General features: G+C 44.1%; 1 protein-coding gene across 1 annotated transcript in view; it reads left to right on the forward strand.

Annotated features, from left to right (window-relative positions):
• The window catches only part of anks1b (ankyrin repeat and sterile alpha motif domain containing 1B), a 323994-nt gene that overhangs the window by 283314 nt on the left and 12739 nt on the right, over window positions 1-27941 (forward strand). The window contains 8 exon segments of the mRNA XM_045722208.1: window positions 10316-10423; window positions 11334-11534; window positions 15940-15981; window positions 16610-16735; window positions 22205-22276; window positions 24007-24093; window positions 27081-27218; window positions 27471-27638. Of these exon segments, the coding sequence (XP_045578164.1) occupies window positions 10316-10423; window positions 11334-11534; window positions 15940-15981; window positions 16610-16735; window positions 22205-22276; window positions 24007-24093; window positions 27081-27218; window positions 27471-27638 (942 nt within the window).

The following is a 27941-nucleotide window of genomic DNA, read 5'->3' on the forward strand; positions in this document are numbered from 1 at the left end:
ACGTACTGTAGAGAGAATACACATGTACTGTAGAGAGAACACACATAATGTAGACACACATACTGTAGAGAGAATACACACGTACTGTAGAGAGAACACACACGTACTGTAGAGAGAACACACGCGTACTGTAGAAAGAACACACACGTACTGTAGAGAGAACACACACGTACTGTAGAGAGAACACACACGTACTGTAGAGAGAACACACACGTACTGTAGAGAGAACACACACGTACTGTAGAGAGAACACATACTGTAGAGAGAACACACACGTACTGTAGAGAGAACACACACGTACTGTAGAGAGAACACATACTGTAGAGAGAACACACACGTACTGTAGAGAGAACACACACGTACTGTAGAGAGAACACATACTGTAGAGAGAACACACACGTACTGTAGAGAGAACACATACTGTAGAAAGAACACACACGTACTGTAGAGAGAACACATACGTACTGTAGAGAGAACACACACGTACTATAGAGAGAACACATACTGTAGAGAGAACACATACGTACTGTAGAGAGAAGACGTACTGTAGAGAGAACACATACGTACTGTAGAGAGAACACGTACTGTAGAGAGAACACACGTACTGTAGAGAGAACACACGTACTGTAGAGAGAACACACGTACTGTAGAGAGAACACACGTACTGTAGAGAGAACACATACGTACTGTAGAGAGAACACACACGTACTGTAGAGAGAACACACACGTACTGTAGAGAGAACACACACGTACTGTAGAGAGAACACACGCGTACTGTAGAGAGAACACACGCGTACTGTAGAGAGAACACACACGTACTGTAGAGAGAACACATACTGTACATACTGTATAGAGAACACAAACTGTACATACTGTAGAGAGAACACACACATACTGTAGAGAGAACACATACTGTAGAGACAACACACACGTACTGTAGAGAGAACACACACGTACTGTAGAGAGAACACACACGTACTGTAGAGAGAACACACACGTACTGTAGAGAGAACACACACGTACTGTAGAGAGAACACACACGTACTGTAGAGAGAACACACACGTACTGTAGAGAGAACACACGTACTGTAGAGAGAACACACGCGTACTGTAGAGAGAACACACGCGTACTGTAGAGAGAACACACACGTACTGTAGAGAGAACACACACGTACTGTAGAGAGAACACACGCGTACTGTAGAGAGAACACACACGTACTGTAGAGAGAACACACACGTACTGTAGAGAGAACACACACGTACTGTAGAGAGAACACACGTACTGTAGAGAGAACACACGCGTACTATAGAGAGAACACACACGTACTGTAGAGAGAACACACGCGTACTGTAGAGAGAACACATGCGTACTGTAGAGAGAACACATACTGTAAAGAGAACACATACTGTAGAGAGAACACATACTGTACATATTGTATAGAGAACACATACTGTACATACTGTAGAGAGAACACATACATACTGTAGAGAGAACACATACTGTACATACTGTAGAGAGAACACATACTGTAGAGAACACATACTCTACATACTGTAGAGAGAACACATACATACTGTAGAGAGAACACATACCAACTGTAGAGAGAACACACACGTACTGTAGAGAGAACACACACGTACTGTAGAAAGAACACATACGTACTGTAGAGAGAACACACACGTACTGTAGAGAGAACACACACGTACTGTAGAGAGAACACACACACACGTACTGTAGAGAGAACACACACACACGTACTGTAGAGAGAACACACGTACTGTAGAGAGAACACACGCGTACTGTAGAGAGAACACACACGTACTGTAGAGAGAACACACGTACTGTAGAGAGAACACATGCGTACTGTAGAGAGAACACATACTGTAAAGAGAACACATACTGTAGAGAGAACACATACTGTACATATTGTATAGAGAACACATACTGTACATACTGTAGAGAGAACACATACATACTGTAGAGAGAACACATACTGTACATACTGTAGAGAGAACACATACTGTAGAGAACACATACTCTACATACTGTAGAGAGAACACATACATACTGTAGAGAGAACACACACGTACTGTAGAGAGAACACACACGTACTGTAGAAAGAACACATACGTACTGTAGAGAGAACACACACGTACTGTAGAGAGAACACACACGTACTGTAGAGAGAACACACACGTACTGTAGAGAGACACACACACGTACTGTAGAGAGAACACACACGTACTGTAGAGAGAACACATACTGTAAAGAGAACACATACTGTAGAGAGAACACATACTGTACATACTGTATAGAGAACACATACTGTACATACTGTAGAGAGAACACATACATACTGTAGAGAGAACACATACTGTACATACTGTAGAGAGAACACATACTGTAGAGAACACATACTGTACATACTGTAGAGAGAACACATACCAACTGTAGAGAGAACACATACCAACTGTAGAGAGAACACACACGTACTGTAGAGAGAACACACACGTACTGTAGAAAGAACACATACGTACTGTAGAGAGAACACATGCGTACTGTAGAGAGAACACACACGTACTGTAGAGAGAACACACACGTACTGTAGAGAGAACACACGCGTACTGTAGAGAGAACACACGCGTACTGTAGAGAGAACACACACGTACTGTAGAGAGAACACACACGTACTGTAGAGAGAACACACACGTACTGTAGAGAGAACACACACGTACTGTAGAGAGAATACACATGTACTGTAGAGAGAACACACATAATGTAGACACACATACTGTAGAGAGAATACACACGTACTGTAGAGAGAATACACACGTACTGTAGAGAGAACACACACGTACTGTAGAGAGAACACACACGTACTGTAGAGAGAACACACACACACGTACTGTAGAGAGAACACACACGTACTGTAGAGAGAACACACACGTACTGTAGAGAGAACACATACTGTAAAGAGAACACATACTGTAGAGAGAACACATACTGTAGAGAGAACACATACTGTAAAGAGAACACGTACTGTAGAGAGAACACACACTTACTGTAGAGAGAACACACACGTACTGTAGAGAGAACACACACCAACTGTAGAGAGAACACATACGTACTGTAGAGAGTACACACACATACTATAGAGAGAACACATACCAACTGTAGAGAGAACACACACTGCAGAGGGGGATAGAGAGAGAGCTAACGGTAACTGGTCAGGTTACATTTCAGAGTTAACATTGTAATGTACTCCCCCAGGATCTAAATAGCATATGTTTTGGTCAAACAAAGAAGTGTGTGTGTGTGTGTGTGTGTGTGTGTGTGTGTGTGTGTGTGTGTGTGTGTGTGTGTGTGTGTGTGTGTGTGTGTGTGTGTGTGTGTGTGTGTGTGTGTGTGTGTGTGTGTGTGTGTGTGTGTGTGTGTGTGTGACGAGAAAGAGGGAGAATGGAGCTGGCTAATATTTGGATCTGCTTACTTGTGTTTGTGTAACAGACAGAGAGAGAGAGCGATAGCCTCACAAAATATGCCAATGAAATCTCCAACCATCAAATCCCAGAATGACATATAATCGCACGTCTTTGATCATGGTAATTTTGGCGATTAAGAAGAAAAATAATTTTGGAAAAGAGAACAGTGTTAGACGATGATCAAACCATTCCTTTATTTTTTGAATTGCCTGAATGTTTAGAGCCTGTTTGGTTAGCCGAACACTCCTCTATTTAAAAAAGACCATTGATTATTTCATAGTGTGGCGTTAACATTTAAATCTTTTTATTTAATTTTTATTTTACCTTTATTTAACCAGGTAGGCTAGTTGAGAACAAGTTCTCATTTGCAACTGCGACCTGGCCAAGATAAAGCAAAGCAGTTCGACACAAACAACAACACAGAGTTACACATGGAATAAACAAACACAATCAATAATACAGTAGAAAAATCTATATACAGCATGTGCAAATGAGGTAGGATAAGAGAGGTAAGGCAATAAATAGGCCATGGTGGCGAAGTAATTACAATTTAGCAAATAAACACTGAAATGGTAGAATGTGCAGAAGATGAATGTGCAAGTTGAGATACTGGGGTGCAAAGGAGCAAGATAAATAAATAAATACAGTATGGTGATGAGGTAGTTGGATGGGCTGTTTACAGATGGGCTATGTACAGGTGCAGTGATCTGTGTGCTGCTCTGACAGCTGGTGCTTAAAGTAAGTGAGGGAGGTAAGAATCTCCAGCTTCAGAGATTTTTGCAGTTCGTTCCAGTCATTGGCAGCAGAGAACTGGAAAGAGAGGTAGCCAAAGGAAAAATTGGCTTTGTGGGTGACCAGTGAGATATACCTGCTGGAGCGCGTGCTACGGGTGGGTGCTGCTATGGTGACCAGTGAGCTGAAGTAAGGCGGGGCTTTACCTAGCAGAGACTTGTAGATGACCTGGAGCCAGTGGGTTTGGCGATGAGTATGAAGCGAGGGCCAGCCAACGAGATCATACAGGTCGCAGTGGTGGGTAGTATATGGGGCTTTGGTGACAAAACGGATGGCACTGTGATAGACTGCATCCAATTTGTTGAGTAGAGTGTTAGAAGCTATTTTGTAAATGACATCGTCGAAGTTGAGGATCGGTAGGATGGTCAGTTTTACGAATCACCAGCAGCGAGAGCGACATCATTGATGTATACAGAGAAGAGAGTTGGCCCGAGAATTGAACCCTGTGGCACCCCCATTGAGACTGCCAGAGGTCCGGACAACAGGCCCTCCGATTTGACATACTGAACTCTATCGGAGAAGTAGTTGGTGAACCAAGCGATGCAATCATTTGAGAAACCAAGGCTGTTGAGTCTGCCAATAAGAATATTGTGATTGACGGAGTCGAAAGCCTTAGCCAGGTTGATGAATACGGCTGCACAGTAATGTCTCTTATCGATGGCGATTATGATTTCGTTTAGGACCTTGACCGTGGCTGAGGTACACCCATGACCAGCTCTGAAACCAGATTGCATAGCGGAGAAGGTACGGTGAGATTCGAAATGGTCGGTAATCTGTTTGTTAACTTGGCTTTCAAAGACCTTAGAAAGGCAGGGTAGAATAGATATAGGTCTGTAGCAATTTGGATCTAGAGTGTCTCCCCCTTTGAAGAGGGGGATGACCGCGGCAGCTTTCCAATCTATGGGAATCTCAGACGATACGAAAGAGAGGTTGAACAGGCTAGTAATAGGGGTTGCAATAATTTCGGCAGATCATTTTAGAAAGAGAGGGTCCAGATTGTCTAGCCCAGCTGATTTGTAGGGGTCCAGATTTTGCAGCTCTTTTAGAACATCAGCTATCTGGATTTGGGTGAAGGAGAAGTGGGGGAGGTTTGGGCGAGTTGCTGTGGGGAGCGCAGGGCTGTTGACCGGGGTAGGGGTAGTGTGGTGGTTAATTTCTGTATTACCAAATGAGGAGACACAAACTTCACACACCAGTCAGAGTTATACTTAAACTACATCTTTAATAATAAGAGCTTTGCAATAGCATTGACTTTCAACGATTCCCTATTTCTAATGAACCGTTGACAGTGACAACACAAAAGTACAAAGATCTTTATAGCCAAGATACACCCCTCTCAACCTACATGACGAACAACAGATACATAGAATGGTCACAAGGTTAAGTTTTGTAACAAAGATATCTATAATACATAGCAGACAGCATCTGCTATGTCAACAGTTTTCATTGTATAGACCAGTGTCTGGTCCTCGTACTCCAAACTGGAACCGTCTCTTCCTGGTACGGTATAGAACAGAAACATTAGCTCATCCAATGGCATAACCCAATTGTCAACTCTAGATACTCCCATCTCAAGTAAAACCCCTTCTTGACACCACTCCTGGACAAGCTCACTGAGGGGAGTGAGTCTCTAAGTCATACACTATCCCAGGATAAGTGCAACATCAGAGAGGACATACAATAGTTCCATACACTGCCATACACCTCCCCCCAATGCCAAAGGAGGGAATGACTTGCGCACAGACATTGTGGAGACAAGTAATTGGTTCCCCATTAATCACATGGTTTAAGAATAGGTAGAGACACATTCACATATGAAGACAATGTTCCCATCCTGTCCTCTTCCCTTTCTGATATTCTGCATAGCACCAGAGACATGTAAAAGACAAGCCTGACCTCTCCCCTCTCTGGGCCCCAAGTGACTGAGCCCCAGCTGAGGGAAGAAGTGCAACTGCCAACACCAGAGTCCAAAGGGATGCATTCTAATAACAAGTATATCACGTAAGCATATTATGCAGATAAGACATCTTAATGATCTATGTTACCCAATTAATTCTGATTCATCCGCCACAGTAGCCAGGTAGAAAGCATGGCCAGCCGTAGAAAAATGCTTATTGAATTTATCAATTATTGTGGATTTATCTAGCCTCAGTGCAGTGGGCAGCTGGGAGGAGGTGCTCTTATTCTCCATGGACTTTACAGTGTCCCAGAACTTTTTGAGTTTGTTCTACAGGATGCAAATTTCTGTTTGAAAAAGCTAGCCTTAGCTTTCCTAACTGCCTGTGTATATTGGTTCCTAACTTCCCTGAAAAGTTGCATATCACGGAGGCTATTCGATGCTAATGCAGAACGCCACAGGATGTTTTTGTGCTGGTCAAGGGCAGTTAGGTCTGGAGTGAACCGAGGGCTAAATCTATTCCTAGTTCTACATTCTTTGAATGGAGCATGCTAATTTAAGATGGTGAGGAAGGCACTTTTACAGGATAACCAGGCATCATCTACTGACGGGATGAGGTCAATGTCATTCCAGGATACCCTGGCCAGGTCAATTAGAAAGGCCTGTTCGCAGAAGTGTTTTACGGAGCGTTTGACAGTGATGAGGGGTGGTCGTTTGACCGCAGACCCATTACGGATGCAGGCAATGAGGCAGTGATCGCTGAGATCTTGGTTGAAACAGCAGAGGTGTATTTGGAGGGCAAGTTGGTTAGGATGATATCTATGAGGGTGCCCGTGTTTACGGATTTGGGGTTGTACCTGGTAGGTTCAATGATAATTTATGTGAGATTGAGGGCATCAAGCTTAGACTGTAGGATAGCCGGGGTGTTAAGCATGTCCCAGTTTAGGTCACCTAGCAGCACGAGCTCAGAGGATAAATGGGGGGCAATCAATTCACATATGGTGTCCAGGGCACAGCTGGGGGCAGAGGGTGGTCTATAGCAAGCGGCAACGGTGAGAGACTTGTTTCTGGAAAGGTGAATTTTTAGAAGTAGAAGCTTGAATTGTTTTGATACAGACCTGGATAGTAAGACAGAACTCTGCAGGCTATCTCTGCAGTAGATTGCAACACCGCCCCCTTTGGCAGTTCTATCTTGGCGGAAAATGTTATTGTTAGGGATGGAAATTTCAGGGGTTTTGGTGGTTTTCCTAAGCCAGGATTCAGACACGGCTAAGACATCCGGGTTGGCAGAATGTGCTAAAGCAGTGAATAAAGCAAACTTAGGGAGTAGGCTTCTAATGTTAACATGCATGAAACCAAGGCTTTTACGGTTACAGAAGTCAACAAATGAGAGCACCTGGGGAGTAGGAGTGGAGCTAGGCACTGCAGGTCCTGGATTAACCTCTACATCACCAGAGGAACAGAAGAGAAGTAGGATGAGGGTACGGCTAAAGTCTATAAGAACTGGCCATCTAGCACGTTCGGAACAGAGAGTAAAGGGAGCAGGTTTCTGGGCACGATAGCATAGATTCAAGGCATAATGTACAGACAAATGTATGGTAGGATTGGACGTAGACCTAGGCATTGAGTAATGAAGAAAGAGATATAGTCTCTAGAGACGTTTAAACCAGGTGATGTCATCGCATATGTGGAAGGTGGAACAACATGGTTTGTTAAGGCATATTGAGCAGGGCTATAGGCTCTACAGTGAAATAAGACAGTAATCACTAACCAGGACAGTAATGGACAAGGCAAATTGATATTAGGGAGAGGCATGCATAGCCAAGTGATCGTATGGGTCCAGTGAGTGGTTGGGCTGGCTGGGGACATGGCGATTCAGATAGTTAGCAGGCCGGGGATAGCAAGCTAACAGTTAGCAGGCCGGGGATAACAAGCTATCATAAGGGCCTTAGAGGGACGTCGCGATGGGAGAAAAGTCTGTTTTTGCCTCCTCGTACGGTGACGTCGATAGACCAGTCGTGGAATTAGTAGAGTTCCCAAGTAGCAGAAGGGTCCAAGTCCAATTGGCAAAATGGGCATAGTGGTCCAAGAAACTGGCCGGTGGATCAGCTAACAGTCCAATATGCTATAGATAGCTAGCAGGCCGCGGTTAGCAGAATGGGCCTTCAGGGGACGTCGCGCCTGAGGGGCCTGTTGGGATCCTCGTGCAGATTATGTCGGTATTCCAGTCGTGAAGGATTGGCGGGGTTCCGTGCCCCGTACCGGCAGTAGAAGGGGTCCGGATATTGTAGCCCAGGAGTGGGCTTCAGGAGTAGCCCAGGAGCTCTAGCCGGGAGATTGGTCTAGCATGGGCTAGCCCCAGGCTAGTTGGTGCTTGCTCCGGGACGGAAACGATTAGCCAGGAGTAGTCAACCCGGGTTGCGGTTAGCTAGCTGCCGTGATCCAGATGAAAGGGTTCAGAGTTTGCAGTAGGAATTCGGGGATATGGAGAGAAAAATGCTCTGGTTTGAAACGCGTTGTACGAACTGGCGAGAGCTTTCCGAACTAAAGGTCAGCTGACTGACAGCTAATAGCTGGTAGCTAGTTAGCTAGCTAGCTTCAGTTGAGGTATTCCAGTTCGGAGGTAAAAATAAATACTTTAGAAAAAAACAGATCTACACCACATTGGGTGAGGCGGTTGCAGGAGAGTATTTTGAATTTGAGGTTTAGGAAAAATATTTAAAAGAATGCAAAGAAAAATATATAAAAAGATGTATACATGGGACGAGACAAGACAAAGACGTCTGACTGCCTCGCCATCTTGGATCATCACTACAATATGGTGATTTTCATATGGCCAGGTGGCCAGAATTATGAGACATAATATCTATTCAATCACAGCCGCAATCTGGGTTTCCTGTATAGGAAAATACATGTTCTTCTTGTTTCTGGATTGGGAAATTAATCATTTGAGTTTATTTAGATTTCTCTTTTGGTTGCTCTTAAGTGTGTGTGTGGTAACAGATGCGGGCCAGTAATTGGTGAGTGAGGGCTGGAGAGGAAGGAATCAATAACGTGTGTGTGTGTGTGTGTGTGTGTGTGTGTGTGTGTGTGTGTGTGTGTGTGTGTGTGTGTGTGTGTGTGTGTGTGTGTGTGTGTGTGTGTGTGTGTTAGGTAATGGAGGTAGCGTAGGGAGAGTCATTAGACTCACGGCTAGGTCTCAGACTCACTATAATTACCAACTCTCTAGCTGTAACACACCACACACCTACATCCTCCCTCCTCTGTCCAATTATCCACACACACATCCTTCATTGATGCACATCACACACACACACACACTTACATCCACTGCCTTTTGGGAGAAGAGCTTACTGCCAAGACAGTGTATGAGCCACACACACACCCAAATCTAGGGTGTTGGAGCCAGTCTTTTGGCAGCCCTTTAAACCCCCTGCAGAATGTGCCAGGAAGGACAAACCAAACTAAAAAGTGTGTGTGTGTTTCACTGCAAACCTAATTACCTTGTAACGGTGGACCAGGCTGGTGCCTTTATGTGATAATAATTCTAGTAATGATGTTACATATGTTCTGCTCTGTGTTTTTACCATTAGGACTCATTGTGCCTTCTTTGAAAGCCCGGTTATTTGAATATATTAATGTTTAATAGAAACACTCATATGTTTTGCTTATTACAACCAGAGGAGGCTGGTGGGAGGAGCTATAGGAGGACGGGCTCATTGTAATGGCTGGAATGGAATCAATGGAACAGTATCAAACACATCAAATGTATAGAAACCACATGTTTGACCCCATTCCATTTATTCCATTCCAGCCATTATGATCAGCCTGTCCTCCTATAGCACCTTCCACCAGCCTCCTCTGATTACATCTTTTTTTTACCTCAGGCAATCACATATGATGTCACCATATCACCATTGTTATAAATGTGATGTTGTCAGTTTATTATCGTGGTCTTTGTATTATTCCAGAGTGCCTCTCTACCAATAGAGGTAGGAATCCAACACTCTCATAACTGGGTTTTACTTCAGTGGGGGCTTATTACATGCTTAGTTCACGTTGATTCCAATGTTAAATACATGTTGATAATTGTGTTCCAACAGTTGTGTTGATAGGTTGTTGACCTGCGTCCCTCTTCCTCCCTAGGTGTTGAAGGTCAGCCTGATAGGACACAGGAAGAGAATTCTGGCCTCGCTGGGAGACAGGCTTCACCAAGACCCTCCACAGAAACCCCCACGGGCCATCTCCCTACGGGTCAGTGTGTTTGTACGTGTGTGTGTGTTTGTACGTGTGTGTGTGTGTGTGTGTGTGTGTGTGTGTGTGTGTGTGTGTGTGTGTGTGTGTGTGTGTGTGTGTGTGTGTGTGTGTGTCCTCACTCTCTTCCCTCCCAGATGGTAGTAGTCCTAGAGACAGCAGACAGAAATTCAGTGAGCTTAGGGGAAATATCTCCACTGCTGTTGTTAGCCTTCACAAGTCTCCCGGCAGACACAAAATGGATGCCGCCAGGACCACAATAGCACCACTGTTTCCCCTCTCCCTGCCGGTCCTGGATACTAATTACAAGATGCTGGATTCCATTCCCCAGTGCGTATGGGTCTAATGTTCAACTCGGGAAATGCTTCACCTCCTGGGACTCAATTTGATCCGGCAGCCAGGATGTGGCTGCTCCTCTGCAGCCTCTCAAGGCCCAGACGCCTGCTTTCATTCCATTTAACAAATCGGTCCAGACAGAGGGACTGGGCTGTGTCTCCACTGCAAATCTAGTCTGATGTGCACGTCCAGAGCCAGGCTAGCACACAGAGAGGAGGCTGAAGGTTTATTCAGCATAGCATATTGCCAAGTTCCAAAAGCATACCGCTAGATACCACTTAGAATGCATGCTCAACACAGTAGCTTCATTTTAAGAGGTATGCTAGTGAAAATAATGAGATAACAGGGCAGCAAGGCAATCACTATGTAGTGGAATCATTATACCATTATTGTCTACCCTAATTTGAGCCCCCCCCCTTGAGGCATGTCCACATTGGGAATAGCCAGTAGTGGCTGTCTTGACATTTGACCTCTCCTTTTCTAGATACAGCCTATCATGGAGCCTCAAAAGCATCACATGGCACACTTCACCACCATTTAATAACCCCTCCCCTCTGTCCATCCATCCTCCCAGGAGCCCGGTGGCTGCAACACCCCTCCCCAGATCCTTCCGGGCCAGGCTGCGTACACCACGGCGGGCGTCCCGGGGGGCTCGTTGGACGTGCAGCACCTCATCATGCAGGCGGACGCACGGCGCCGCCAGCGCTCCAATGACAACTACTTAGAGGAGATGCCTCGCTCCAAACTGGAGCGGCAGATGGCCCAAGTCAGCATGGTGAGAGGGGGGAGGGGGAGGGAAGGAAGGAGGAAAGGGGGAGGAATAGACAGCAGCCTCTCACAATTATTTTCCTGTGTGTCCCTATTTGACCTCTCTACCAAACTACGAAAGCTTGATGATTAATATAATATGACATATCATTCATCCTCTCAGATGGTTGGGGGGCAGAACGCTGTTATAAATCATTTGTACACTGCAAATTGACCGCAAGAATCCCAAACAGATATAGTATTAGATAAAAATAGAATCCTTTCAAACCTTGATTACTTTGGGATAAGATCACATATGCCTCTATTTATACGTGGAAACTACTGTACTTGGGAACAAATTAAAATCACTTTGAGCTAATTTTCCAACAACAATTATTTAAAAAAAAAAACACATATATACATATATATATATATTTGGCCCTCGGACTGCCTATTGGGGAATCCTGCCTATACGGTACCATAACCGCTCTACCATCCTGTATTAGCATGCTATTTAACTTCTATACAGTGCATTCTGAAAGTATTCAGACACCACCATTAAATAACAATTTTTCCTCATCACTTTACACACAATACCCGATAAAGACAAAGTGAAAACAGATTTTTAGAAATGTTTGATAATTTATAAAAAATCTAAAACAGAAATACCTTATTTACATAAGTATTCAGACCCTTTGCTATGAGACTCGAAATTGAGCTCAGGTGCATCCTGTTTCCATTGATCATCCTTGAGGTGTTTCTACAACATGATTGGAGTCCACCTGTGGTAAATTCAGTTGATAGGATATGATTTGGAAAGGCACACACCTGTCTATATAAGGTCCCACAGTTGACAGGGCATGTCAGAGCAAAAACCAAGCCATGAGGTCAAAGGAATTGTCCGTAGAGCTCCGAGACAGGATTGTGTCGAGGCAGAGATCTGGGGAAGGGTACCAAAAAATGTCTGCAGCATTGAAGGTCCGCAAGAACACAGTGGCCTCCATCATTCTTAAATGGAAAAAAGTTTGGAACCACTAAGACTCTTCCTAGAGCTGGCCGCCTGGCCAAACTGAGCAATCAGGAGAGAAGGGCTTTGGTCAGGGAGGTGACCAAGAACGCGAGTTCCTCTGTGAAGATGGGAGAACCTTCCAGAAGGGCAACCATCTCTGCAGCACTCCACCAATCAGGCCTTTACGATGGAGTGGCCAGTAAAAGGCACATGACAGCACGCTTGGAGTTTGCCAAAAGGCACTTAAAGACTCTCAGACCTTGCGAAACAAGCTTCTCTGGTCTGATGAAACCAAGATTGAACTCTTCGGCCTGAATGCCAAGTGTCACGTCTAGAGGAAACCTGGCACCATCCCTACGGTGAAGCATGGTGATGGCAGCATCATGCTGTGGGGATGTTTTTCAGCGGCAGGGACTGGGAGATCAAGGCAAAGATGAACGGAGTAAAGTACAGAGAGATCCTTGATGAAAACCTGCACCAGAGCGCTCAGGACCTCAGACTGGGGCGAAGGTTCACCTTCCAACAGGACAATGACCCTAAGCACACAGCCAAGACAATGCAGGAGTGACTTTGGGACAAGTCTCTGAATGTCCTTGAGTGGCCCAGCCAGAGCCCGGACTTGAACCCGATCGAACATCTCTGGAGAGACCTGAAAATAGCTGTGTAGCGTCGCTCCCCATCCAACCTGACAGAACTTGAGAGGATCTGCTGAGAAGAATGGGAGAATCTCCCCAAATACAGGTGTGCCAAGCTTGTAGGGTCATACCCAAGAAGACTCGAGGCTGTAATCGCTGCCAAGGTGCTTCAACAAAGTACTGAGTAAAGGGTCTGAATACTTATGTAAATGTGATATTTCTGTTTTGTTTTTATTACATGTGCAAACATTTCTTAAAACCGGTTTTTGCTTTGTCATTATGGGGTATTGTGTGTAGATGGATATGTGAAAAAAACTATTTAACAATTTTTAGAATAAGGCTGTAACGTAACAAAATGTGGAAAGTCAAGGGGTCTGAATACTTTCCAAATGCACTGAATATTAGCATGCATGGTACAGTATGGTAACCTCTCTATCAAAATCCATGATCATCTTACTGAACCTCTCCACCAACCTATGAAAGCACGGTCGGCGAGTCAGGCATCTGGGAGAGCAGCTTCTCTTAAGCATTCCTTTGATCTACCCTGATTAGGGTCCATCCGGAGTGTGTGTGAGAGTGTGTGGGATTCACAGAGCTTGTCGCACCAGACACACTCTTATGTTTATACACGACTGACTCCTTGAAATGCATTTGTGTCACGACTCACAACATTGTCCTCTTTAGAGCAGCACTCAGGGGAGTGCAGTGAGTCAGCAAGGTCGTGTACAGGGGATCATTATGGAGACTTCTCTATTCCTCTCACTCTCATATACTCTCTCTCTCTCTGACGTTTTACTTTCCACTCTTTCCTTCGTTCCTCATCTCTCCCTTTCTTCCCCTTTTCCCTCCACATTGCCTCTCCGCCCATTGCCACTGAGGCAGTCAGAGATCATGCCCTACTCCCTCCATTGCTACTGAGGCAGTCAGAGATCATGCCCTGCCTCCACCCATTTCTACTGAGGCAGTCAGAGATCATGCCGTACTCCCTCCATTACTACTGAGACAGTCAGAGATCATGCCCTACTCCCTCCATTACTACTGAGGCAATCAGAGATCATGCCCTGCTCCCTCCCCATTACTACTGAGGCAGTCAGAGATCATGCCCTACTCCCCCCCATTGCTACTGAGCCAGTCAGAGATCATGCCCTGCTCCCTCCATTACTACTGAGGCAGTCAGAGATCATGCCCTACTCCCTCCCCATTACTACTGAGGCAGTCAGAGATCATGCCCTGCTCCCTCCCCATTACTACTGAGGCAGTCAGAGATCATGCCCTACTCCCTCCCCATTGCTACTGAGCCAGTCAGAGATCATGCCCTACTCCCTCCATTACTACTGAGGCAGTCAGAGATCATGCCCTGCTCCCTCCATTACTACTGAGACAGTCAGAGATCATGCCCTGCTCCCTCCATTACTACTGAGGCAGTCAGAGATCATGCCCTACTCCCCCCATTACTACTGAGGCAGTCAGAGATCATGCCCTACTCCCCCCCCATTACTACTGAGGCAGTCAGAGATCATGCCCTGCTCCCTCCCCATTACTACTGAGGCAGTCAGAGATCATGCCCTGCTCCCTCCCCATTACTACTGAGACAGTCAGAGATCATGCCCTGCTCCCTCCATTACTACTGAGACAGTCAGAGATCATGCCCTACTCCCTCCCCATTACTACTGAGACAGTCAGAGATCATGCCCTACTCCCTCCCCATTACTACTGAGGCAGTCAGAGATCATGCCCTGCTCCCTCCATTACTACTGAGACAGTCAGAGATCATGCCCTACTCCCTCCCCATTACTACTGAGGCAGTCAGAGATCATGCCCTACTCCCTCCATTACTACTGAGACAGTCAGAGATCATGCCCTGGGCCCCATTACAGGGATAATGAGGCTCTCTCTCTTTCTCTGTACTCTTTCTGTTCTTTATATAATTGTGTTTTTATCTTTGTCCCTCCTCTCTCTTCCCCCCCTCTCTCTCTCTGTCCCCCCTTCTCTCTCTCTCTGTCCCCCCCCCTCTCTCTCTATCTATCTCTGTCATTTTATTTATATTTTATTTATTTATTGCCTTAACTTACCTCATTTGCACTCACTGTATATAGACTTTTTGTTTTCTTTTGTTCTACTGTATTATTGACTAAGTTTTGTTTACTCCATGTGTAACTCTGTTGTTGTATGTGTCAAACTGCTTTGCTTTATCTTGGCCAGGTCGCAGTTGCAAATGAGAACTTGTTCTCAAATAGCCTACCTGGTTAAATAAAGGTGAAATTAAAAAAAAATATATATATTTTTTAGATCAGTTAGAGTAGCCCAGTGTCTTGGAGTAGATTACCTGTTCTGATCCTCCTCTAGGGCTCACCCTGCAGCTATTTACCCCGATGTCATTATCCCTGATTACCTCACCTCCAGAGTATCTCATTAAGACGCAGATGGATGTGACACACAAACAAACAAGCACTCCCGTATAGTAGTGTATCAGCACCTGTCATGGGACTTTGATTATGAAACTGTGACGGGAGGATTTCCTCACACTCCAGCCTTGTTGTAAACATTGCCTGTGTGATTATCGTCTGCTTGATTATTATACACCATAGAGTTGGATAGATGCCACATCTTTGCATATTTGCCTTAATGGTTTCTATGACAGCATGGGCTATCTCCATTGATTAAAGTCCTCAATGGCGCTGCCCATGCTAAAACAGGCTTTGTGGCAAGTGCACCCTCTATCCAACTCTATGTTATCAACCAACTTCTTGTTGTCCTGATCCTGGATCTTATTTCTATTTATTTATCAGTCTCATGATGTTGGAGAAAGACCTTCTGCAAGAAATGATACTGTAAGTTGTCTGTGATGCTAGTGTGCATCAAATACTGTTGTTGTCAATGTATGTGACGTTGTCAATGTACGTGACGAACAGTCAAACAGTCAACTGTCAATGTACGTGATATAAATGTACATTATACTTGTTGATAATACAAATCCATTTACTCATAATCATTTCCATTTTATTTAGAACATATTGGCTAAGGGAAAAGTACTGTATCTAAATATATATCCATTTCCTGTTTCTGTTGAAAAGGATGAAAGAAAGAAGGACAGGGGATTTTCCACACAGTGCTAGGGGAATTAAACAGTATGAAAATCCATTTAAATATGACCCTTCTAAGAGTGTTAAAACGCACTTAGCATTAGGAGAGGAGGGTCCATAGAAACACAGTGAGGGACTCCAAATGTTTTTGAAGCGTTGTTGTTAAGCTTTTCATGTTCAGTCAGTCTGGATAGAACCTGTTACATCATAGAAGTGCCATGTGGTTAGGAGCAAGCGGCAGCACATATCTGACAGACTAGATATGTCAGCTCAGAATATGCTTGACTTAAGTTTGTGCCCAATCCTTTTCCTTGTAATCGGCTGTGATTCCTCATCCGTGGCCTGTGTCTGATCTTGCCATTGGCTGTCGTTACAGCAAGGCGAGTGGTGCGAGCCAATCACGTTGCGTCCTCCCAACGAGGCCACCTCGTCCACTCCAGTGCAGTACTGGCAGCACCACCCTGAGAAACTCATCTTCCAGTCGTGTGACTATGAAGCTTACGTGAGTAGTCCCGTCCCTACGTTGTACTGTGTGTGTGTCTGTGTGTGTGTGTGTGGGTGTGTGTGTGTGTGTGTGTGTGTGTTAGTATGCTTTTCATGCATGTATGATATGCTTGTGAATGTGTATGCATGCAAAAAGCTACATTAGCATTGTATCATATTCTACAGTAGTGGTATTCAAAGTCGGGGTCGCGACCCAGCTAGGGGAACATCAGTGGGGTCAATAAAAAGGAACAAAACATTTAGAGTACAGATTATTGTATGTGACAATATACAACGTTTTTCAGAAAGATAATACAAACAAATACAATTTTATTGAGTAAATGTATTTTGATAAGAGAAGAAACTATAATGAAGGTTATTTGTTGATGTAAAAATGTACAGATTTGAAGGTTGTGTCGTATTTGGGTTAGGGTGGGGTTGCGAGAAATTATTGGGAAGAAAATTCACCAGAAATTCTGGTGGAAAGAATGGGCTCTCCACACTCCCACTATCTACTGTAGCCCTGGCCTATAGCTGACATATGTTATACCCTCTGACCTAAAGTACCTGCTCTTGTTACCTAACCGACACACAGGAGGTATTCAGGAGTAAAACCATGTTTCACCCTTCCATCAATACTGCACCAAGCTATTCATGCTGCTGCAGTCATTTTAGCCTCCCGTTACATAAAGCCAACCATGTTACCAAGGATACTGCACATGTACATTTGATTGGCTTAGCCCCAGCAACCATGTAACACTGATTACTACCCACTTTCAGCTGATGAATCACCGGGAAAATGATTGGCTCCCATTTGGAGTCTGGAGGCTCCCATTGGCTCTCGGGGCCAGCCGTGTTGAATTGTGATTGACTCTTGCACAGTTATGCTGTTGTGGAGATGTGTGGGCAGAGGGGGCTAGAGGATTAGAGAGAAAGAGAGAGAGAGAGAGAAACTGAGTGAGTGTGAGTAAGCGAGAGAGTTTGTGAGAGAGTTAGGGAAAAGGTAGTGTGGGTTGAGAGAGTGAGGGATAGGGTAATGTGGGTTGAGAGAGGGAGGGAAAGGTATTGTGGGTTGAGAGAGTGAGGGATAGGGTAATGTGGGTTGAGAGAGGGAGGGAAAGGTATTGTGGGTTGAGAGAGTGAGGGATAGGGTAATGTGGGTTGAGAGAGGGAGGGAAAGGTATTGTGGGTTGAGAGAGGGAGGGATAAGGAAGTGTGGGTTGAGAGAGTGAGAGATAAGGTAATGTGGGTTGAGAGAGGGAGGGAAAGGTATTGTGGGTTGAGAGAGGGAGGGATAAGGAAGTGTGGGTTGAGAGAGTGAGAGATAAGGTAATGTGGGTTGAGAGAGGGAGGGAAAGGTATTGTGGGTTGAGAGAGTGAGGGATAAGGAAGTGTGGGTTGAGAGAGTGAGAGGGATAGGGTAATGTGGGTTGAGAGAGGGAGGGAAAGGTAGTGTGGGTTGAAAGAGTGAGGGATAGGGTAATGTGGGTTGAAAGAGTGAGGGATAAGGTAGTGTGGGTTGAGAGAGTGAGGGATAAGGTAGGGAGGGAAAAAGAAACACATTTAAAAAAGCATAGAGAGTTAAGCACTGAGATAGAGAGGATAGAGTTGAGGATGTAAGCAGGTACAGAGGAAGAGGATAGAGTTGAGGATGTAAGCAGGTACAGAGGAAGAGGATAGAGTTGAGGATGTAAGCAGAGTACAGAGGAAGAGGATAGAGTTGAGGATGTAAGCAGAGTACAGAGGAAGAGGATAGAGTTGAGGATGTAAGCAGAGTACAGAGGAAGAGGATAGAGTTGATGATGTAAGCAGAGTACAGAGGAAGAGGATAGAGTTGAGGATGTAAGCAGAGTACAGAGGAAGAGGATAGAGTTGAGGATGTAAGCAGAGTACAGAGGAAGAGGATAGAGTTGAGGATGTAAGCAGTGTACAGAGGAAGAGGATAGAGTTGTTTTAATCAATTTTTTATTATCGACCAGCTCTAATGTCATTATGCTTTCTTTATTATAGACCAGCTCTAATGTCATTATGCTTTCTTTATTATAGACCAGCTCTAATGTCATTATGCTTTCTTTATTATAGACCAGCTCTAATGTCATTATGCTTTCTTTATTATAGACCAGCTCTAATGTCATTATGCTTTCTTTATTATAGACCAGCTCTAATGTCATTATGCTTTCTTTATTATAGACCAGCTCTAATGTCATTATGCTTTCTTTATTATAGACCAGCTCTAATGTCATTATGCTTTCTTTATTATAGACCAGCTCTAATGTCATTATGCTTTCTTTATTATAGACCAGCTCTAATGTCATTATGCTTTCTTTATTATAGACCAGCTCTAATGTCATTATGCTTTCTTTATTATAGACCAGCTCTAATGTCATTATGCTTTCTTTATTATAGACCAGCTCTAATGTCATTATGCTTTCTTTATTATAGACCAGCTCTAATGTCATTATGCTTTCTTTATTATAGACCAGCTCTAATGTCATTATGCTTTCTTTATTAACATTCTTAGACCGCCAAATGTCATCACAGCATATATGACATACCTTCTTTATTACACCAGACAATGTCCTAACGTTATTTCAATGTTGTCTATATTAAACCTCAGACAATACCCTAACATCATTTTACCACTTTTTGGATTATTTTCGAGCATGATTACATTGTCCATTTCTAGGGCGTGATGGTTGTTGAATGTCATTTTAACACAGGAGAAACAAGAAAATGCACTGTTGTTGTACTCTTACAGGGAAACGTTGCTAAGATGTTGCTCCAACGTTATCACAACGTGTCCTCTTAAGATGATGTTCTTTTGACCGCGCTCTTACGTCATCCTTACATGGCTAGAATAACACGCATAATCCTAACTGTATAATCGGTCAACACTGATTCCCCAAAGCCCTGTAACGTTTTCACTCTGTAATGTTATTACTATGTTCTCTGTAACGTTTTCACTCTAATGTTATTACTATGTTCTCTGTAACGTTTTCACTCTAATGTTATTACTATGTTCTCTGTAGCGTTTTCACTATGTAATGTTATTACTATGTTCTCTGTAGCGTTTTCACTCTGTAATGTTATTACTATGTTCTCTGTAGCGTTTTCACTATGTAATGTTATTACTATGTTCTCTGTAGCGTTTTCACTATGTAATGTTATTACTATGTTCTCTGTAGCGTTTTCACTCTAATGTTATTACTATGTTCTCTGTAGCGTTTTCACTATGTAATGTTATTACTATGTTCTCTGTAGCGTTTTCACTATGTAATGTTATTACTATGTTCTCTGTAGCGTTTTCACTCTGTAATGTTATTACTATGTTCTCTGTAGCGTTTTCACTATGTAATGTTATTACTATGTTCTCTGTAGCGTTTTCACTATGTAATGTTATTACTATGTTCTCTGTAGCGTTTTCACTATGTAATGTTATTACTATGTTCTCTGTAGCGTTTTCACTCTGTAATGTTATTACTATGTTCTCTGTAGCGTTTTCACTATGTAATGTTATTACTATGTTCTCTGTAGCGTTTTCACTATGTAATGTTATTACTATGTTCTCTGTAGCGTTTTCACTATGTAATGTTATTACTATGTTCTCTGTAGCGTTTTCACTATGTAATGTTATTACTATGTTCTCTGTAGCGTTTTCACTATGTAATGTTATTACTATGTTCTCTGTAACGTTTTCACTATGTAATGTTATTACTATGTTCTCTGTAGCGTTTTCACTATGTAATGTTATTACTATGTTCTCTGTAGCGTTTTCACTATGTAATGTTATTACTATGTTCTCTGTAGCGTTTTCACTATGTAATGTTATTACTATGTTCTCTGTAGCGTTTTCACTCTGTAATGTTATTACTATGTTCTCTGTAGCGTTTTCACTATGTAATGTTATTACTATGTTCTCTGTAGCGTTTTCACTATGTAATGTTATTACTATGTTCTCTGTAGCGTTTTCACTATGTAATGTTATTACTATGTTCTCTGTAGCGTTTTCACTATGTAATGTTATTACTATGTTCTCTGTAGCGTTTTCACTCTGTAATGTTATTACTATGTTCTCTGTAGCGTTTTCACTATGTAATGTTATTACTATGTTCTCTGTAACGTTTTCACTCTAATGTTATTACTATGTTCTCTGTAACGTTTTCACTATGTAATGTTATTACTATGTTCTCTGTAACGTTTTCACTCTAATGTTATTACTATGTTCTCTGTAGCGTTTTCACTATGTAATGTTATTACTATGTTCTCTGTAGTGTTTTCACTATGTAATGTTATTACTATGTTCTCTGTAGCGTTTTCACTCTAATGTTATTACTATGTTCTCTGTAGCGTTTTCACTATGTAATGTTATTACTATGTTCTCTGTAGCGTTTTCACTATGTAATGTTATTACTATGTTCTCTGTAGTGTTTTCACTATGTAATGTTATTACTATGTTCTGTGTAACGTTTTCAGCATCAGACGACACTACCCTGACACTGTAACATGATTTACTGTATGTGTGCACATTGATACACACACACACACACACACACACACACACACACACACACACACACACACAGAGGGGGGGCTTCTTGGAGGTTTGTAACGTTTTTACAGTGTTCTCTATACGAGAACAGATGACACTCCCTTGATACCGTAGCATTATTAACAACAGAGCCAGACAGAGCAGTAACCAGCCCAGACAACCCCACTACAACCACCAGCCGACCTCCCATAAAGAAATGACTCATTCATTCTACTGCGCATAAAATAGGAGAGAAATCAGGGTGTGGTTGTGTTACCGTTAAGCTAATGCAATGTATTTGTTATCTTTTGACGAAGGGTAAGATTAGGTGGATCGTTTTGCCGGGACATTTTTCAGAAGCATATCCTGTAGGGTAAATGATTTAGGGTCAGGGGGTCTAGGTATAAAACGATCAATGTTTACACTTTGGGTGTCAGGACATCCTATAAGAAATCCTCTTTGGGGCTTTTAGCTCTCAAATCAACAGTAGGCGCGCTGAGCAGTTAATCGTACACCCATTACATCCCTTTAGCCCTAATGTCCCCATAACTACTGTCCCCATAAACCACTTTCTTTATTAAATTGGGTCTGTGTCCTCACAAACCAGGTCCTCACTTATTGACCTCCCCACTTTGCACATTTCCAGCCCGCCCCAGCGTTGTTTACACTCCTCTGGGGATTTCCAGGTTGTTTTAATCACTTCAGAAAGCACTGCGTTATTATGTGACTGGCTGGCTAGCTGCAACACACACACACACACACACATACACACACACACACACACACATACAGCAAGTGATGTCATCATCTCAGCAGAATATTGCTTTTTTTTTCTCCAGAGTTTAAGTTATTTGATCATTTAAGTTTCCATCTTACATTGAATGATCCTTCATGTGTCTGTATAATATCTCTAGGATGGAATGTGAATGTTAACGTTGTTTACCTTTATGTCTCTGACAGTATCTGGGCTCTATGCTGGTGAAAGAGCTGAGAGGAACAGAGTCAACACAAGACGCCTGCTCCAAGATGAGGGTAAGAGGGCCCGGCACATCACTACCACCCAGAGAGAGAAACTAGGGCCACTTTAACCACCACTGTAGTCTCATTTTAAACCTGGATTCACCTCTCTCTCTTTTGCTCTCTTTTGCTCTCTTTCACTTTCATTCACCTTCTTTCTCTCTCTCTCTTTCTCTCTCTCTCGTTACTGCAGTGTGGAAGTGAGGAAGCAGACTATTAATATTTGTACTCTGCCTGCCCCTCCACCATCCTTTCTCCTCCTCATCTTTATCTGTTTGGTCACATCTGAGGAGAGCAGACAGCTCAGAGAGCCTCTCTCTCCCTCCCTCTCCCCCTCCCTCTCTCGGTTTATCTTGATCTGCCAAAACGATTGATGCTGTTGTTGTTTTTATTGTCAGACTTCAAGGGTCATTAAATGTGGAGCTCCGCTCTCGATGTACCTACTGTACCTGCGTCCTGTTACCCCCCCCCCCCCTTCTCCATCACTCTGCCTCTTTTCTCTCTATATTTCCATGCTTGTGGACACAGTATCAACATGGTCCATATGCATATGTAATTCCCTCTGCTCCCCAGTCTTCTGTCTTTGTGTCTCGCAGCGCTGCGTTTGTCGGCCCTCATAAGCCCGTGATCTTGACAGGGAACCGCTGCACTAGAAATATGCTGATGTTGAGGAAACAGAGAGTGAGAGCAGGGGTGGGGGGTGTGAGGAAGGGTGGGTGGGTGGGGGGGGGGGAGTGAGAGAGAGAGAGAGAGAGGAGGAAGAGGAGAGGAATTCATACAGGATCTGTTGAATATATTAAATCCCTGACAGGTGGAATAATGGTACTAGGGTGATACTGATTTTAAGTCCCATCATTCCCCACTGCGGCAGCGCATAATGAGCTTAGCAATGGGAGAAGGGAAAAGAAACATGCGGCTGTCAGACGAGAGCGGCTGATCGTAAGTCTGGGCGGGAATAGAAAGAAGAAAGGACCATAGGGGGAATATTTATGGGTTGAAAGCTGATAGTTATATAGGACCTCCAAGGGGGAAATCTATACGTTTTGAACATGTCATTTGCACCCATTGTTTTCCATAAGGCGCGGGGTAACCTTTGAACTTTGAGAAGATTGGAATTGATTCTGCTAGTAAAGAGGAGAGTGTGCTGATAGGCTGGCTCTCTCTGTGCAGTGAGCTCATCCCGATCTCCCTCTTTTTCTACTTAGTTATAAGCTTGTGTTGATTTCATCTCTCTTCCCACCCCTTCCCTCTTATTCTATCTCGTTATAAGCTTGTGTTGAGCTCTCATCTCATAAGCTCTCATCTCTATCTGTCCCCACTGGGGTTGCACAATTCCGAGAACTTCCAATAAATTCCCTGCCTTTCCCCAAATCCCGGTTTGAGGATTCACAGAATCAGGAGGGAATAAGTCGTAAATCCAGAATCCTCCAACCCAGGATCTCATAAAAAAAGGGAATTTATTGAAAGTTTTACAACCATATTCCCCACTCTCTCAAATGGTATTATATTGTGAAGAGATTCTTATTGTAGGGTTTTATTATTCGGCTGTAGGGGGAGACAGTGAGACCGTCTTGTTAGCCTTGTGTTGGTGTCCATCATTAGTCTAATTGACTCATTGACATCAAATGTTAACTCAGACTCCTCTTTTCCCTCTCCGTCTCTCTCTCCGTCTCTCTCTCCGTCTCTCTCTGTCTCTCTCTCTCTCTCTCTCCGTCTCTCTCTCCGTCTCTCTCTCCACTCTACAGAAGTCTACAGAACAGATGAAGAAAGTCCCGACCATTGTTCTGTCCGTCTCCTACAAGGGAGTCAAGTTCATCGACGCTACAAACAAGGTGAGAGGCTTTCTTTCCTCCTGCACCATTACTGAGAGAAGAACTGAACAGTACTGGGTGGAAGCACCATTACTGAGAGAAGAACTGAACAGTACTGGGTGGAAGCACCATTACTGAGAGAAGAACTGAACAGTACTGGGTGGAAGCACCATTACTGAGAGTAAGAACTGAACAGTACTGGGTGGAAGCACCATTACTGAGAGTAAGAACTGAACAGTACTGGGTGGAAGCACCATTACTGAGAGTAAGAACTGAACAGTACTGGGTGGAAGCACCATTACTGAGAGTAAGAACTGAACAGTACTGGGTGGAAGCACCATTACTGAGAGTAAGAACTGAACAGTACTGGGTGGAAGCACCATTACTGAGAGTAAGAACTGAACAGTACTGGGTGGAAGCACCATTACTGAGAGTAAGAACTGAACAGTACTGGGTGGAAGCACCATTACTGAGAGTAAGAACTGAACAGTACTGGGTGGAAGCACCATTACTGAGAGTAAGAACTGAACAGTACTGGGTGGAAGCACCATTACTGAGAGTAAGAACTGAACAGTACTGGGTGGAAGCACCATTACTGAGAGTAAGAACTGAACAGTACTGGGTGGAGGCACCATTACTGAGAGTAAGAACTGAACAGTACTGGGTGGAGGCACCATTACTGAGAGTAAGAACTGAACAGTACTGGGTGGAGGCACCATTACTGAGAGTAAGAACTGAACAGTACTGGGTGGAAGCACCATTACTGAGAGTAAGAACTGAACAGTACTGGGTGGAAGCACCATTACTGAGAGTAAGAACCGAACAGTACTGGGTGGAAGCACCATTACTGAGAGTAAGAACCGAACAGTACTGGGTGGAAGCACCATTACTGAGAGTAAGAACCGAACAGTACTGGGTGGAAGCACCATTACTGAGAGTAAGAACCGAACAGTACTGGGTGGAAGCACCATTACTGAGAGTAAGAACCGAACAGTACTGGGTGGAAGCACCATTACTGAGAGTAAGAACCGAACAGTACTGGGTGGAAGCACCATTACTGAGAGTAAGAACTGAACAGTACTGGGTGGAAGCACCATTACTGAGAGTAAGAACTGAACAGTACTGGGTGGAAGCACCATTACTGAGAGTAAGAACTGAACAGTACTGGGTGGAAGCACCATTACTGAGAGTAAGAACTGAACAGTACTGGGTGGAAGCACCATTACTGAGAGTAAGAACTGAACAGTACTGGGTGGAAGCACCATTACTGAGAGTAAGAACTGAACAGTACTGGGTGGAAGCACCATTACTGAGAGTAAGAACTGAACAGTACTGGGTGGAAGCACCATTACTGAGAGTAAGAACTGAACAGTACTGGGTGGAAGCACCATTACTGAGAGTAAGAACTGAACAGTACTGGGTGGAAGCACCATTACTGAGAGTAAGAACTGAACAGTACTGGGTGGAAGCACCATTACTGAGAGTAAGAACTGAACAGTACTGGGTGGAAGCACCATTACTGAGAGTAAGAACCGAACAGTACTGGGTGGAAGCACCATTACTGAGAGTAAGAACCGAACAGTACTGGGTGGAAGCACCATTACTGAGAGTAAGAACCGAACAGTACTGGGTGGAAGCACCATTACTGAGAGTAAGAACCGAACAGTACTGGGTGGAAGCACCATTACTGAGAGTAAGAACCGAACAGTACTGGGTGGAAGCACCATTACTGAGAGTAAGAACCGAACAGTACTGGGTGGAAGCACCATTACTGAGAGTAAGAACCGAACAGTACTGGGTGGAAGCACCATTACTGAGAGTAAGAACCGAACAGTACTGGGTGGAAGCACCATTACTGAGAGTAAGAACCGAACAGTACTGGGTGGAAGCACCATTACTGAGAGTAAGAACCGAACAGTACTGGGTGGAAGCACCATTACTGAGAGTAAGAACCGAACAGTACTGGGTGGAAGCACCATTACTGAGAGTAAGAACCGAACAGTACTGGGTGGAAGCACCATTACTGAGAGTAAGAACCGAACAGTACTGGGTGGAAGCACCATTACTGAGAGTAAGAACTGAACAGTACTGGGTGGAAGCACCATTACTGAGAGTAAGAACTGAACAGTACTGGGTGGAAGCACCATTACTGAGAGTAAGAACTGAACAGTACTGGGTGGAAGCAAAAAATAACATTGTCAGTTTCACAAGATCAACAGTGTACTTCCATCACATAAACTTTCTCTAAAGATCTCCAACTCTCTCTCTCTCGCTCTGGCTCTCTCTCTCTTTCTCTCTCCGTCTTTCCCTCTGTCTCACTCTCCTTCCCTCCCTCCCTCTCTCGGTCTTTCTCTCTCCCTCTGTCTCTCTCTCTCTGTATCTCTCTCTCTCACACTCTCTCCTTCCTTCCCTCTGTCTCTCTCTCTCGCTCTCTCTTGCTCTCTCTCTTTCTCTCTCCGTCTTTCCCTCTCTCTCGCTCTCTCTTGCTCTCTCTCTTTCTCTCTCCGTCTTTCCCTCTCTCTTTCTCTTGCTCTCTCTCTTTCTCTCTCCGTCTTTCCCTCTCTCTTTCTCTTGCTCTCTCTCTTTCTCTTGCTCTCTCTCTTTCTCTCTCCGTCTCTTTCTTTCTCTCTTGCTCTCTCTCTCTGTCTTTCTCTCTCTCTCACACTCTCTCCTTCCTTCCCTCTGTCTCTCTCTCTCTTGCTCTCTCTCTTTCTCTCTCCGTCTTTCCCTCTCTCTCGCTCTCTCTCTTTCTCTCTCCGTCTTTCCCTCTCTCTCGCTCTCTCTTGCTCTCTCTCTTTCTCTCTCCGTCTTTCCCTCTCTCTTTCTCTTGCTCTCTCTCTTTCTCTCTCCGTCTTTCCCTCTCTCTGTCTCTTTCTTTCTCTCTTGCTCTCTCTCTCTGTCTTTCTCTCTCCCTCTGTATCTCTCTCTCCCACACTCTCTCCTTCCTTCCCTCTGTCTCTCTCTCTCCGTTTCTCTTTCTCTGTCTCTCCCTCTGTCTCTCTCTCCAGAACATCATAGCTGAGCATGAGATCCGTAACATCTCTTGTGCGGCCCAGGATCCTGAGGATCTGTCCACGTTTGCCTACATCACCAAAGACCTCAAGTCCAGCCACCACTACTGCCATGTCTTCACTGCCTTCGACGTGGTGAGTCACACACACACAGCACCCTCTGTCTGTGAGGGGGGGAAGTGTCTTTATTAATTAGTTACTTCCTGGTTTGAGAACTACTGTTATGATGAAATGGCAGATTTGACATAGTGTGTGTTTGCATGTGTGTGTGTGCGTAAGTGCGTGTGCATACATGCGTAACATTACATGCGTATATGTGTGTGTGTGTGTGTGTTTATGCCATTTTGTGTGTGTGTGCATGCGTGTTTGTGTGTGTGTTTATAACAGAACCTGGCGTATGAGATCATCCTGACCCTGGGCCAGGCCTTTGAGGTAGCCTACCAGCTGGCCCTGCAGGCCAGGAAGAGTGGCCATGGCTCCTCCACGCTGCCAGAGAGCTTCGACATCAAGCCCAACAAGCCCGTCCCCAAGCCTCGCGTCAACATCCGCAAGTCTGTGAGTAATGACACTAGTTTATACTCTCCGTTTAACCTTTACCCTCTACTGCAACTTCTACCACGACCTCTCACCTTTCGTCAACACGTCTGTGCGAGCCATACCGTACTGTCTAGACCAACTGTAAGCTCCTATACCAAGTTGTTCCACAACATTTCACCTGTCAACATAAGCCTTTATAAGTCCCACATAATACTGCAGCCAACCCTCCTCATCACACAACTACTTCCCTTTCCTCTGTACCCTTTCCTATGACCTTTCACCTCTCATCAACATCCACTAGCCTATAGTGTCTCCCATGAC

Source organism: Salmo salar, chromosome ssa07 (assembly GCF_905237065.1).
Source record: "Salmo salar chromosome ssa07, Ssal_v3.1, whole genome shotgun sequence".
NCBI classification, from domain to species: Eukaryota; Metazoa; Chordata; class Actinopteri; order Salmoniformes; family Salmonidae; genus Salmo; species Salmo salar.